This window comes from Chlorocebus sabaeus, chromosome 10 (assembly GCF_047675955.1).
Source record: "Chlorocebus sabaeus isolate Y175 chromosome 10, mChlSab1.0.hap1, whole genome shotgun sequence".
NCBI classification, from domain to species: domain Eukaryota; kingdom Metazoa; phylum Chordata; class Mammalia; order Primates; family Cercopithecidae; genus Chlorocebus; species Chlorocebus sabaeus.
Window position 1 is genome coordinate 76,998,086 of NC_132913.1, and position 14,068 is coordinate 77,012,153.

General features: G+C 36.8%; 1 protein-coding gene across 1 annotated transcript in view; it reads left to right on the forward strand.

Annotated features, from left to right (window-relative positions):
- ANKAR (ankyrin and armadillo repeat containing) overlaps nt 1-14,068 on the forward strand; it is a 73,140-nt gene that overhangs the window by 15,863 nt on the left and 43,209 nt on the right. The window contains exons 4-7 of the mRNA XM_007965617.3: nt 2,345-2,508; nt 3,471-3,574; nt 5,382-5,562; nt 6,557-6,776. Of these exons, the coding sequence (XP_007963808.3) occupies nt 2,345-2,508; nt 3,471-3,574; nt 5,382-5,562; nt 6,557-6,776 (669 nt within the window). The remainder of the gene's footprint in view (nt 1-2,344; nt 2,509-3,470; nt 3,575-5,381; nt 5,563-6,556; nt 6,777-14,068) is intronic.

A 14,068-nucleotide genomic window follows, 5' to 3' on the forward strand; every position in this document is an offset into this window, starting at 1 on the left:
AATTTTGTTTCTAGTATATGGGTGCAGGCAGTAACCTAGCTATAACCTGTTAGAAAGAGAAAACAAACAAAATTTAATGTCTCTAATGTAATTAAAAACACTCAGCGTATGTACATAGTACTTTGTATATATTTATACCAATTATAAGGACTTCTGAAATATTTAAAATAAGTTAAAAAAAATAAGTTCTGTATGAATAGGGAAATATGCCATATCCATGATGGGAAAACACTGTGAGTGTATCATATCTTATTCAAATTACTCTATAAATTCAGTGTACTTCTATTCAAAATCCTGATCATATTTTTCACTGAAGTTTACACACTTTAAAATTAATATAGAGCAGCAAGGGTTGTTAATGATCTTTCGTTTCTGAAAAATAGATTGAAACATATTAAAACTACAGTAATTAAATGAGGGTAGTATTGGCACTTTAATAAACAAATAGAGCAATGTAAGAGAATAGAGAGCTGAAACAGGCCATGATTAATGGAATTTGATGGGACTTCAGTATAAACTCTTCATTCTACACTGATTAGCACACAATTTATACATTTTCATTGCTTTCCAAGCATGTAGGCTTATTATAATGGGCTTTCTATTCAGATGGCAACTTTTCAGCAGAAATTTTGCAAATTCTTTAGTGAAAGTTTATATCATGAGAATTCAGGTGCTGAAGATATCAATATCTGTGAACTATTAGAAATGGAATCATGACAGTGCATAGCTCTTGGGTGGTGGGGAGCATGTATAGAACTGAGAGGGACTTGCTTAAAGAGAATGTTAGCTATATCTGCAATATCTTATTACTTAAACTATGGGAAGCAAATAGGACTAATGTTAATAGTTAATTCTAGGTGCTGAGATCAGGGTGTATAGTGTATATTATTGTCTGTACTTTTCTTTACCTTTTATATTTCCCAAAATACATTATGTCCCTTATGTTGAGGAAGCCATATTCTACTAACCAGTCAAAATATTGAAAAAACCTAGCCTTTGCTGGAATTTGAGGAAAGAAATTTTTTTGAGGCAGAGTCTTGCTCTGTCACATAGGCTGGAGTGCAGTTTCATAATCTTGGCTCACTGCAACCTCTACCTCCCAGGTTCAAGCAATTCTCCTGTCTCAGCCTCCCAAATAGCTGGGATTACAGCCACCCGCCACCATGCCCAGCTAATTTTCTGTTTTTAGTAGAGACAAGGTTTCACTATGTTGGCCAAGCTGGTCTCAGACTCCTGACCTCAGGTGATCCGCCTGTCTCGGCCTCCCAAAGTGCTGGGATTACAGGCATGAGCCACCACGCCCAGGAGAGAGAATTATTTTAAAAAATAAGTTATCTGTGTAGTTTCATTACCTTCCAGAAATACAAGATGGTTATTTCTATATGTGAGATATACCCATCTATGTATTTATAATGTCTCTTTTTACCTAAACTAGCTGAGATAAGTTTTTGTATATTTAACCAAAGATTCTCTTAGGCACAGAGTTTCTGGTCCTTTCTTATAATTGGGAGTAAGATATTAATCTTGAGCTCACGATAAATCGAGAACTAGAACAATGTTTTGAGCATACTTTTGAAATGTCTGTACAATGAAACTACAGAAAGTGCTCAAAATGTAAATGTATTTTATATATACATATATATGAATATATTTTATATATACATATATATGAATATATTTTATATATACATATATATGAATATATTTTATATATACATATATGTATATATTTTATATATACATATATGTATATATTTTATATATACATATATGTATATATTTTATATATACATATGTGTATATATTTGAGATATACATAATATATATGGTAATGGACTGAGGGCAGTATTGGCACTGTAATATATATATTTGAGACAGGGTGTCACTCTGTCACCCAGGCTGGAGTGGAGTGGCATGATCTCAGCTCACTGCAGGTTTTACCTCCTGGGCTCAAGCGATCCCCCCACCTCAGCCTCCCAAGTAGCTGGGATTACATGCGTGCACCACCACATCCAGCTAGTTTTTGTATTTTTAGTAGAGATGGGGTTTCACCATGTTGTCCAGACTGGTCTTGAACTCCTAGGGTCAAGCGATCCACCCCTCTCAGCCTCTCAAAATGCTGGGATTATAGGCATGAGCCACTGTGCATGCCCAAAAATATATTTTAATGTTAAAATATTTATATACATTAACAGCATAATTTTATGCACTATAATTGCCAAGATTTTAATTTCATCTGAAATTTTCCTACTTTGTTTACATGAATGAGAAGTTAGATCTCTTAAAATATGATTGTTTATGTGCTGTTCACTTTTTAAATAAAAATTTGTTTTCATTTTTGGAGATGACAAGGTCAAGACAGAGCGAGAATTGCCTCCATTTATTTATGGAAGAGATTTTAAATGCCAGAATTTTCACTACGAAGAGAATCAATATTTTCATGTTCATGGAGGAATTGAATTTGATATCAGCACCCCTTCAATTGAGAATGCCTTGGAAGATTTTCAGGTTTAAATGATTCCTTAGACAGTTTATCATTTCTCAAGTCTTTTATCCTATTATCCAACCAAAAAGAGCCTCTGTTGGTACAGGCACTAGACAGCTCTCCAAATGATTATTCTCACAACTCAATAATTTTTTCATACTTTTTTTTTTTTTTTTTTTTTTTGAGACGGAATCTCGCTCAGTTGCCCAGGCTGGAGTGTAGTGGCGCGATCTCAGCTCACCGCAAGCTCCGCCTCCCGGGTTCACGCCATTCTCCTGCCTCAGCCTCCGGAGTAGCTGGGACTACAGGCGCCCGCCGCCGCGCCCGGCTAATTTTTTGCATTTTTTTAGTAGAGACGGGGTTTCACCGTGTTAGCCAGGATGGTCTCGATCTCCTGACCTCGTGATCCGCCCGCCTCGGCCTCCCAAAGTGCTGGGATTACAGGTGTGAGCCACCGCGCCCGGCCTATACATTATTTTAACATAAGTGAATTAAGTGCAGATATATGTAAGGTACTGTGTTGGATATCTGAGACAAAATTATAAATAAGCTAGGTACATCTATCATCCTCACAGAATTTACAGACTTCTAATGGACCATATTTGTCCTAGAATAGGTAACCAAAGAGTGCAGTAGAAATCTCTGGACACTCAGTACACATTCTTCCATTTTCCTCAAAGAATCAGGATTAGAACAGAGATCCTTTAAAATTTTGGAACAGTAATTCTTCACCTGGAATTTAGTATAAAAATTCTACATTTCAATTGTTATTGCTTTTCTGCCTTCTGTATACTATATGTCTGTCCTTTAGTATTTTTTCCTCATTCTCAAAGTAAGGATTAGATATATGCAGCTGCTATCCGGGTCTTCTGGAATAGTAAATTTAAAATTTGTCATTTACATGTATACTATTTCATACAAAGAATTATTATAATTGTTTAGATGTGTCTAAGGATATGTCTTTAGTAACATACTCATATTTTAGAAAAATTTAGAAAAAATACGAGATTGTGCTGCTAATACATTCATAGAAGATTCAGGATATAAAGAATATTACTCAATACCAGTCATGGAATTTCATGGAAAAAGGTAAGGAGCTTTCACTAATTACTGACGCTAGCTACAGTTTGTTGAAAGTTAGTAGAGAACAAAGAAAATGACAAAATGCGAAGGTTAATTTAAACCTTTACAGTGGCGATTCCAGAATAATAACCGCCATGAATGACATATGGACTCAACAAAGTATTAAATGTTATAGTTATTACTTCATGTATTTGATATAGTCGGTGTAATAATCCTTAGAGTTTGTAATTAGTTCTTATAATGAACAGAGTGGTTAAACAGGGATAGAGATGAAGATCAAATCCCAGCATTTTTTGTCTTTTATGTGTTGTGTTCCTGGATTTTTAAATCTTGGACACTGAAATTTGGAAATATGGGAACTAGAGCTCAGAGGAAACATTTTAATTAGAGGCAAAGATTTAAAAACAAATAAGGACGTTTTGCTTGTTGGTTCGTTTGTTTGCTTTTAAGGCATGCAAGCAATTGAGAGGATAGGACCAAGTCTGGAACTTTGGAGAATAGTAACTGAGGTGGGAGGATAGCTTGAGCCTAGGAGTTCGAGACCAGACTGGACAACATAGTAAGACCGTATCTTTGTTTTTATTTGTTTGTTTGTTTTTGAGACAGAGTCTTGCTCTGTCGCCCGGGCTGGAGTGCAGTGGTGCAATCCTTGGCTCACTGCAACCTACACCTCCTAGGTTCAAGTGATTCCCCTGCCTCAGCCTCCTGAGTAGCTAGGATTATAAGCATGTGCCACTACGCCTGGCTAATTTTTGTATTTTTAGTAGAGAAGAGGTTTTGCCATGTTGGTCAGGCTGCTATCGAACTCCTGACCTCAAGTGATCTGCTCACGTCAGCCTCCCAAAGTGCTGGGATTACAGGCATAAGTCACCATGCCAATTCATAAGACCCTATCTCTACAAAAAATTTAAAAGTTAGCCAGGCTAGGCGGCACATACCTGTTGTCACACCTACCCAGGAGGCTGAGGTGGCAGGATCTCTTGAGCCTGAGAGGTCGAGGCTGAAGCGAACAGTGATTGCGCCACTGCACTCCAGCCTTGGTAACAGAGTAAGACCTTGTTTCAAGAAAAAAGAATACTGTATTTACAGCAATAAATAGTTGCATTTGGAGGAGAAACCCAGGTAATATTAAGAGGCTTACCACTGACAGAAATAGGTCAGTAGCTGAAGTATTTACTGCTGAAATCTGGGCATGGGAAAGGTACCTCATGGGGGGAAGGGGAGGAAGGTGGCCGTTTTCCCTCACCTGTGATGGTAAGCAAACCCAGGGAACAGAGTAACTCAACATTTTATCAATTTTCCATTCCAGAGTGATAGGGATCAGGGCTGTGTCAAGCCCCATCTATGTTCCAGGGACCTGGTAGGAGGGGGGTTTCTCTAGTTCACTGCTGCAGTGAGTAAAAGCCAAGGAGCCATTACACAAAGCATCATTCCAGATCACATTCAAGGTAAACTCTTGAGGAGCCAAATATAGACATAATTAGCTTAAAAGAATAAGAGGTAGGTAAGCAGACAGTTAGATGACCTAGAACTTCAGCCAGAGTTAGGCCTTCCAGGAACTTTTAGACATTGCCCCAGATCACTGTCATGGGAAAGACAGAGTCAATACAATATGAAGAAGGTATTTTTATATAAAGACTTGATTAATAACAGTTGATAATGATGTTATTAATATACTTACAATTGAGTACAATTTAAACTACCATTTTGTATTTAATTATTACAGAAAAATAAAAGTTTCGCCAGCATAGAAAGAGAAGTAGCAAATCACTTCAAAGTTAGAGAAACATCTTTTTTTCTTTATTTTTTATAGCTACTATGTGATGTATTTTGAACTTGAAACTTTCTATCAGCAACTATATAAGACACAGTGGTGGGGAGCCATAAATGAAATAATGAACAATCTGAGACCAAAAAGACTTCCACTGACAGATGCTCAATTACACGAACAATTTAAGAAAAAATTTGGTTTCAAAAGAGCTATGAAATGCAAGGTATTTCAGTGACTACCACATAATTTAGTATATGAAGTTATATATTATTGATAAGTATGTGTCTCAGATGTTTATCCTAGGGATAATAATAGGTTAAAGTCTTCAATATGAAATAAAATGCCACATTTTAGTAGCTGAAAGGCTATATAATTCTGGATTATAAATTTCTTTCAGAGTACCTGTTAGTGCACTGGATTGTGATTAATCTCAATAATGGCTCATACTTATTGATTACTTATTTTTTATGTTAAGCAATGTTATAAATCAACGAACTCTTTTAAGGTATGACTAGTTCTATTGTTATAATTCCTGTTATACAAATGAGAAACTTGAGGTGTAGAGAGGGATCTTTCACAAATCATATAGTAAATGGCAGAGCCAGGCTTCAATCCTCGAACTAAAACCTAAAGAGCAGACCTAGCATCCTGAATCAAATCTCCGCATCTGTTTCAACAAGCCTTGAAGTACAGCTTCTGGAACTGAGCAATGAAGCTCACCAGCTTGAAAGGTTAGACTGGTATTTACTTTCCATTTATTTGCTTTCACGTCCACAAATTGAAAACTCAAAAATTTGTTAGTTGAATTTTTAAATATTAGTCAGAATGTCTAAAGAGGGTGACATTTTTACCTTTTGATGATAAACTGTATTTCTATAGCTATATATTTCAAGTTTCTAGACTTCTAAATTAGGTTTTTCTTAAATCAGAGAAGGAACCCAATGATCTTCATTTGCTTTTAAAATATTTTAGAAAAAAATTAAAATAATAATAAGAAAAATTCCCCAAAATATTTTTAAAATTCTTAATATTTGCTTATAGCTCTAACAACTTTAGTCATTATCCAGTAAGAAACTTTTCACGCGTGGATCTTGTAAAAATTCTACTTAATTTTAGCAGCATTCATGTGATTCTGTTAATATATTTCATGTCTTTTTTTCCTTAAACCAGACTTTAAGTGCATTTTGATAAACTGATTCTGGCCTTGTTAATTTTAGAGTATTCCATTTGGTATGAAGTCCGCTGTTGAAAGAGGGTTGTCTGCAGTTTTCCATACATTTAGCCGTAAAACCTCAAGCTCAACAATCAATGTTTCAGATGAAGCAGGTTATACTATTTTTCATCATGCTGCCCTGCACAACAGAGTTTCTATTATATGTCAACTGTGCAATGCTAACTTCAAGGTCAACCAGAGGCGCTTTGTTACGTTCGGCCAAGGTACCATAAAGCTTTTTAACCTAAAATGTTGTTATTTTATTTACCCTTACTCAGCATTAGGAATGCATGTCGATTTTGGAGCAGGTTAAAATTTGGTATTAATTAGAGCAAAGTTGAGGTTTTTGTTTCATTTATCTAAGAAGGGCTCCTTTTAGTTTTCTAAGTACCACTTATAACTATCTTATATAGTTTTATATTTGTTCATTGCGTCTCCTTCATTTGAGTATAAGCTCTAAAAGAGGGCAAAGATTTAGCCTACTTTATTTGCCTTGGTATCCTAGCGTCCAGATGAAAGCTTGGCTTAATGGTTGCTCAGAAAGTATTTCTTGAGTTAATGCATGGATGGGTGAAGGCAGGATATCCTTTGATAAGGGCTGGAAAAATTAATATACACTGATATACTATAGAAATTCAGAGAACAGCAATAGATATGACTATCAGGTCCCAGTAGAACAATCATTCTTTATTCCAGGATCCTCAAACAGGGAATAGTTTATATTACATATGTTTAAATTACATTTAATAACAAAAAATTTCTTTATAATAATAATGTTTAGCATTAATAGCCCGTTAAGGTTAACCTCATTTAAACTTTAAAAGCTATTTTTGTGATTATTAAATATGCATGGACATTTTATAGTCATTGAAATAAATTTAGCTAGAATAAAAACAAATAAAGTTGACAATGAAATTGGTGGCCCTGCATAACTGGAAAGGAAAATATAGATAAATTGTCAGGGGTAGGTGTAGTAGCTCACTGCTGTCATGCCAGCACTTGGGGAGGACGAGGCTGGAGGATCACTTGAGACTAGGAGTTCAAGATGAGCCTGGGCAGCATAACGAGAACCCCCTATAAAATTTAAAAAAAAAAAACCTAGCCAGGCTTGGTGGTACATGCCTGTAGTCCTAGCTACTCTGAGAGGATGAAGCAGGAAGATTGAGCCTAGGAGTTTGAGGTTACATATATATGTACATATTTATGTAAATTGTCAGGAATGGCCAATGCAACAATATTGGCAATAAGAAGTGGTGATTTTATATTTAATGAAGTCAGCTATCTTAATAAGCTATGTTAAATTTTTACAGACACCAAAACAAAATGTTGTGCTTTAACCATATTGAATATCCATAAATTCTGTACTCTATCAGTATGATTAAAACGTTTTGATATTCAGATTCTTCTGTTTCTGAAAATATTCAATACATAATACATAATGAACCTAATTAAAATAAGACACAATTCAATCGCATTTAAATGCAATAGGTAACACTATTTAAAGATGTATTACTTTAAGCCTTTTTTAGTGTGGAAAAAGTCTTTGGTAAATTAACAGTTTCTCATGCGCCCTTTGACTGCTTCAGTTTCCATTTGCTGAGAATTGGGTAGATTTTGAAGTGTGGAAAACATAATACTCTACTGCCAATATTATTGCTTAACCAACACCAATTGTCCCACCTGTGAGTTTTAAGCAGCCATTTGCGGGGGCAGAGTTTCCAGGTCTGCTTTTATGCGTTGCCAGGTGCATATGACATGCCTGGATGACTTGACCAAAAGTTATTCTCAACACCGTTTGATGTAATCTTGCCAGATACATCTACATAGTCATTTTGTTCTTATTCATATGAGTCTTCTTGAACAACTTAGGAAACCGCTGTATATTAATAATCATACTTCTATGTGCATTCCCTTTTAAAACAGAGTCATCCAAAGTAGAAGTAAAAAAGGAAAGAAATGGTAAGACATAAATAAAATATTTTGTGCATTTAAAAAGGCTATTGCATATATTAGAACTTTTCTTATAGTATATAATCTCCAAAATGCTGTTGCATCAGAATGTTGCATAATGATGTTTTGTATTCATTTTGAAGTATAAATTACTTTCTACTCATAGTTATTTATTGATACTCCTCTTCAGTTTGGGGAGTTTTCTCTTTTTTTTTTCCTGTGGAATTTGCTGTCACCTCTATTTTTTATGAATTCAGGCCCAAAAGTGGTTTCTACAACTTAAAAAAAAGAAAAGTTATTATAATATAATTTAGATATGCTTCCGTCTAGTGGCAGTAACAATCTATGAGGTCTGAGGAATGAGTCATTTTTGACTGAGGTAGTAGACTTAACCTAAATGTTGGATACGGAGAAAAACAAAATTTTAAGAGGTTACACTTTCTGTGTCTATATTTAAGAGGCTATACCTTCGCACTCTGTATAAGAGAATTCAAAAAGGCTTTTGTTTTGAAGAAACTACTTTCAGTGACCTGAATTGTCAAGGGGGAGGGGATAGTTACTTAAACTGGCCATCTTCCGTTTGAGGAGGAGCACAGCAAACCTGAGATGACCTCAGAGAGGGAGCCCGACCTCATTCTTCCTCCTCCAGTCTCCTGCCAGGGCTACCCATTGGCAGATACTGACAAGGAGCCAGAGGACAAGGGTTGCTTTTTCTGCAGGTGCAGGAGAGCCAGAGTGGTAAAGGAGGTGAGTGGACCTGGAGCGGGATAAAAGGAAGCTTACCTGTCCCATCCACCCTGTAGAAATTTCCAGTTAAGTAACAATAGTGTGCCTCCTACATTATTGCTCTCTCTTTTTCTTTTCTAAGTATCACTTATGGCTACCTTATATACATTTATTTTTTTAGTTAGTCTCCCTCACTTGAGTATAAAGCTCTATAAAGGACAAGGATTTGGTCTATTTTGTTAGCCAGTTTCCTAACACCCAGAAAAACACTTGGCCTTCATAGGTGCTCAGGAAACTTTTCTTGAGGGGTGTACATTTTATTGGAAACCTTAAATACTCTTCAAACAGAAGATGTCTTCAATTAAGGCTCTAAGGTAGTCTACACAGAAAACCGAAGCTTTTCAGATTAGGGGCAAGGAGAGGGACAGTATAGAGGACAAGTGCTTAGTTTGCCACAAGGACCCCTCATGATTAATGCTCCTCAGCCAGCTTATCAGCTTCCTTCTCCTTTTTAGGGTTTTTTTCCTCCTATCTTAGCATATTCATTATACTGCTTTTTACATTTTTGTTTTAGTGATTGCCCTAGAGTTTACAACATTAATTTACAATTATTCCAAGTCTACTTTCAGATGACACTAAGCCACTTCACAGATAGTGTAAGTACCTTATAATAACAAAATATTCCTAAGTCTTCCCACCTGTCATTCATTTACTCATTTCACTTGTGCATAAGCATATATATGTCATGCATTTCATAAATGTCATTCATTTCACTTATGCATAAGCATATATAAGTATATATCTATATCTATATTCAAACCCTTTGTTGATAATGTTATTATTTATTTACTTATTTTGAGATGGAATCTTGCTCTGCTGCACAGGCTGGAGTGCAGTCATGCGATTTTGGCTCACTGCAACCTCTGCCTCCCGGGTTCGAGCGATTCTCTCATCTCAGCCTACCATGTAGCTGGGATTACAGATGTGCACCACCACACCCTATATATTTTGTATTTTTAGTAGAGACAGGGTTTCACCATGTTGGCCAGGCTGGTCTTGAACTCCTGACCTTAAGTGATCCACCCACCTTGGCCTCCCAAAGTGCTGGGATTACAGGCGTGAGCCACTGTACTGGGCATGATAATGTTATTTTGAACAAACTGTTGTCTGTTAGCTCAATTAAGACAAAGAGAACATTCTACTTGACCTTCATTTTTTTTTAATTCTCTGATGCTCTTCCTTCCTTTATGTATATGTAAGTTTCTGACCTATATCATTTTTCTTCTCTTTGGACAACTTCTTTTAGCATGCCTTGCAAGGCAGGTCTACTGGTGGTAAATTCCCTCAGTTTTTGTTTGAGAAAGTCTTTATTCCTCATTCATTTTTGAAGGATAATCTTACAGGTTACAGAATTCTAGATTAGTGGTTCCATTATCTCAACACTTTATTTTTTCCTCCACTCACTTCCTGCTTGCATAGTTTCTGAGGAGAACTTGGGTGTAATTCTTATTTTTGCTTCTCTATTAGTAATGTGTTTTACTCTGGCTTCTTTTAGGATTTCTTTTTAAAATAATTTTTAATTTCTGTGTGCACTTAGTAGGCATATATACTTGGAGTATATGAGATTTTTTGATACAGGCATGCAATACATAATAATTACATCAGAGTAGAGTATCCATCACCTCAATCATTTATCCTTTATGTTACATATAATCCAATTATACTCTTTTAGTTATTTTAAAATATACAATTAATTTTTTTTACTATAGTCACCCTGTTGTGCTAGCAAATACTAGGTCTTATCTATTCTTTCTCTTTTGTACCCATTAACTATCCCCACTTTCCCCCAGTACTCTTCCCAGCCTCTGGTAACCATCATTCTACTCTGTATCTCCATCAGTTCAATTGCTTTAATTTTTAGCTCCCACAAATAAGTGAGAACAGGCAAAGTTTGTCTTTATGTGCCTGACTTATTTCACTTAACATAATGACCTCCAATTCCATCCATGTCGTTGCAAATGACAGGATCTCATTTTTCATGGCTGAATACTACTCCATTGTGTATCTACATGAATGGATAAATTTTCTCTATCCACTCATCTGTTCATGGACACTTAGGTTGCTTCCAAATCTTGGCTATTGTGAATAGTGCTGCAGTAAATAGGATTATTTTCTTTATCTTTGTTTTTCTGTAATTTGAAAATGATATGCCTTGGTGTAGCTTTTGTTTGTTTTGACATTCATTTGGCTTGGTGTTCTCTGAGCTTCCTGAATCTGTGGTTTGATACGTCACATTAATATGGAAAAATTCTCAATCATTATTGTTTTAAATATTTCTTCTTTTCCTTTCTCTCTTTCTTCTCTTTCTGTTCTTTTTTTCCCCCTAGACTTTTTAATTTATTTTTATTTTTGAGACAGGGTATTTGTTGCCCAGGCTGGAGTGCGGTGGCATGATCTCGGCTTACTCCAGCCTCTACCTCCCGTGCTCAAGTGACCCTCACCTCAGCCTCCCAAGTAACTGGGACTATAGGCCTTTGCCACCATGCCTGGCTAATTTTGTTTATTTATTTATTTATTTAATTTTATTTTTTGAGACGGAGTCTCTCTCCGTCGCCCAGGCTGGAGTGCAGTGGCCGGATCTCAGCTCACTGCAAGCTCCGCCTCCCAGGTTCACGCCATTCTCCTGCCTCAGCCTCCCGAGGAGCTGGGACTATAGGCGCCTGCCACCTCGCCCAGCTAGTTTTTTGTATTTTTTAGTAGAGACAGGGTTTCCCCGTGTTAGCCAGGATGGTCTCGATCTCCTGACCTCATGATCCACCCGTCTCAGCCTCCCAAAGTGCTGGGATTACAGGCGTGAGCTACCGCGCCCGGCCTAATTTTGTTTATTTTTTATAGAGATGAGGTCTCACTATGTTGCCCAGGCTGGTTTCAGACTCTTGGGCTCAAGCAATCCTCCCGCCTTGGTTTCCCAAAGTGCTGGGATTACAGGAGTGAGCCACTGTGCCTTGGCCTGGAGGTTTCTACTGATACATCTTCGAGATTAGAGATTCCTTCCTCAGCTGTGTCTAATCTCTTTATAAGCCCATTGATGGCATTCTTCATTTCTTTTACAGTGTTTTTTATCTGTAGCATGTCATTTTGGTTCTTTCTTAGGATTTCCATGTCTCTGTTTACATTGCCCATCTGTTCTTGCAGGCTACTTTATCTGTTAGAACCCTTAGCATATTAATCATAGTTGTTTTAAATTCCCTGTCTGTTCATTCCAACATCCCTGCCATGTCTGGTTCTGATGCTTGCTCTGTCTCTTTAAACTACGGTTTTTGCTTTTTTAATATGCCTTCTAAATTTTTCTTGATGTACTAGGTAAAAGAAACTATAGTACATAGGCCTTTAATAATGTAATGGTAAGGTATAGGGTGAGAAGCATTCTATCATCTTATGATTATGTCTCAGTCTCTTGGTGAGCCTGCGTCCCTATACTTTGAACTTCACCAGTGCTTCTCAGTCCTCTCCCCCTGTCCCTTAGGCCAGGCAGGATGGTTAGAGGTGACTGGAGTTGGGCATTTGCCTTCCCTAGGCAGGTTAGGGTCTGATAAAAGCCCAATAGGTTAGGCTCTGGTAAAGTAGTTTCTCTTGAGAGCAGGTCTTGTTAGGAACACAATGCCTTGGAATATTTCAAAATGGTTCCTTTTCTCCCTCCCCCGGTTGGAAGTATGAGGGGATTTTTCTTCGATATTCACCGTAAGGACCTGATAAAACTCCTAGAAGTAAACACACATGAAAGCATGGGGCCCCAGTATGATGGATCCTTCTAGAGTTTTTAACTCTCATAGTTGTCCACACGGAGCTTCTAGCAATTGTGAATTAATGTTAAGGTTTTCTTATTCCAGTAATGATTCCTTAGAAAGTTTCTGCTTGTGAGTTTCTGCTCTACTAAGTTATGACTCTGTGAATCCACTTGTCTCTCCAATTTTGAGGGTATCAGTTTGCCCATTACCTCCCTTATCTGACAAACTTAAGGACTGTTGATTTATTTAGGGTTGGTTCAGCTTTTTACTTGTTGTTAGGATGAAGTGGTGACTTCTAAGCTCCTTAAATCCTGAACCAGAAACTGGAAGACTAAACAGTAATTTTAAATAAATAGATTTGGATCAAATTTTATAGACTATAAAGGCTATAATATCAAGCTCCAACTATGAAGGCAGGTAGGAGGACACTGGATGATTCTGATGGCAGAGATTTAATGAAAACAGTGCTTCACTGAGGAAATATCTTTTAAACTGAGAAATGATTAGGAGTTAGCTAGATCCTGGTAAGGGAGGAATTGTTTGGGAGAAGGAAGGTGTCAGAGAACAGGAATAGTCCAGGATGACCAGATAATTCATCATCCATATCAGGGAGACTTGAAAGTGAAAGGGCACTATTAATAATTATGCTAGCACATAATTATTTAAACTATGTTTTTTGCTTTTTAAATATGCCTTATAAATTTTTCTTGATAGCTGAACTTGATGTACTAGGTAAAAGAAACTGTAGTAAATAGGCCTTTAATAATGTAATGGTAGGGTATAGGGGGAGAAGTACTTGACCAGTACTTTCCTGCGTAACCTGGGGCGTGTGATTATGCTACATTTGGGGAGCTACAAGAAAGCCAGAATGAGGAGAACAAGGTATGCATGGTTTTACTGGGAGGTAGGTGAAGAAGGTAGTTGTAGCTAGTGCTTCAAGTTAAGTTGGAGCCAGTGGATCCTGTCACTGTTCCTCATAATCAGATGGCCTTGAGAAGCCGAACAAGGAGATGAAAAGATCAGATTTATGTTTTGAAAAACTGGGTTGGATA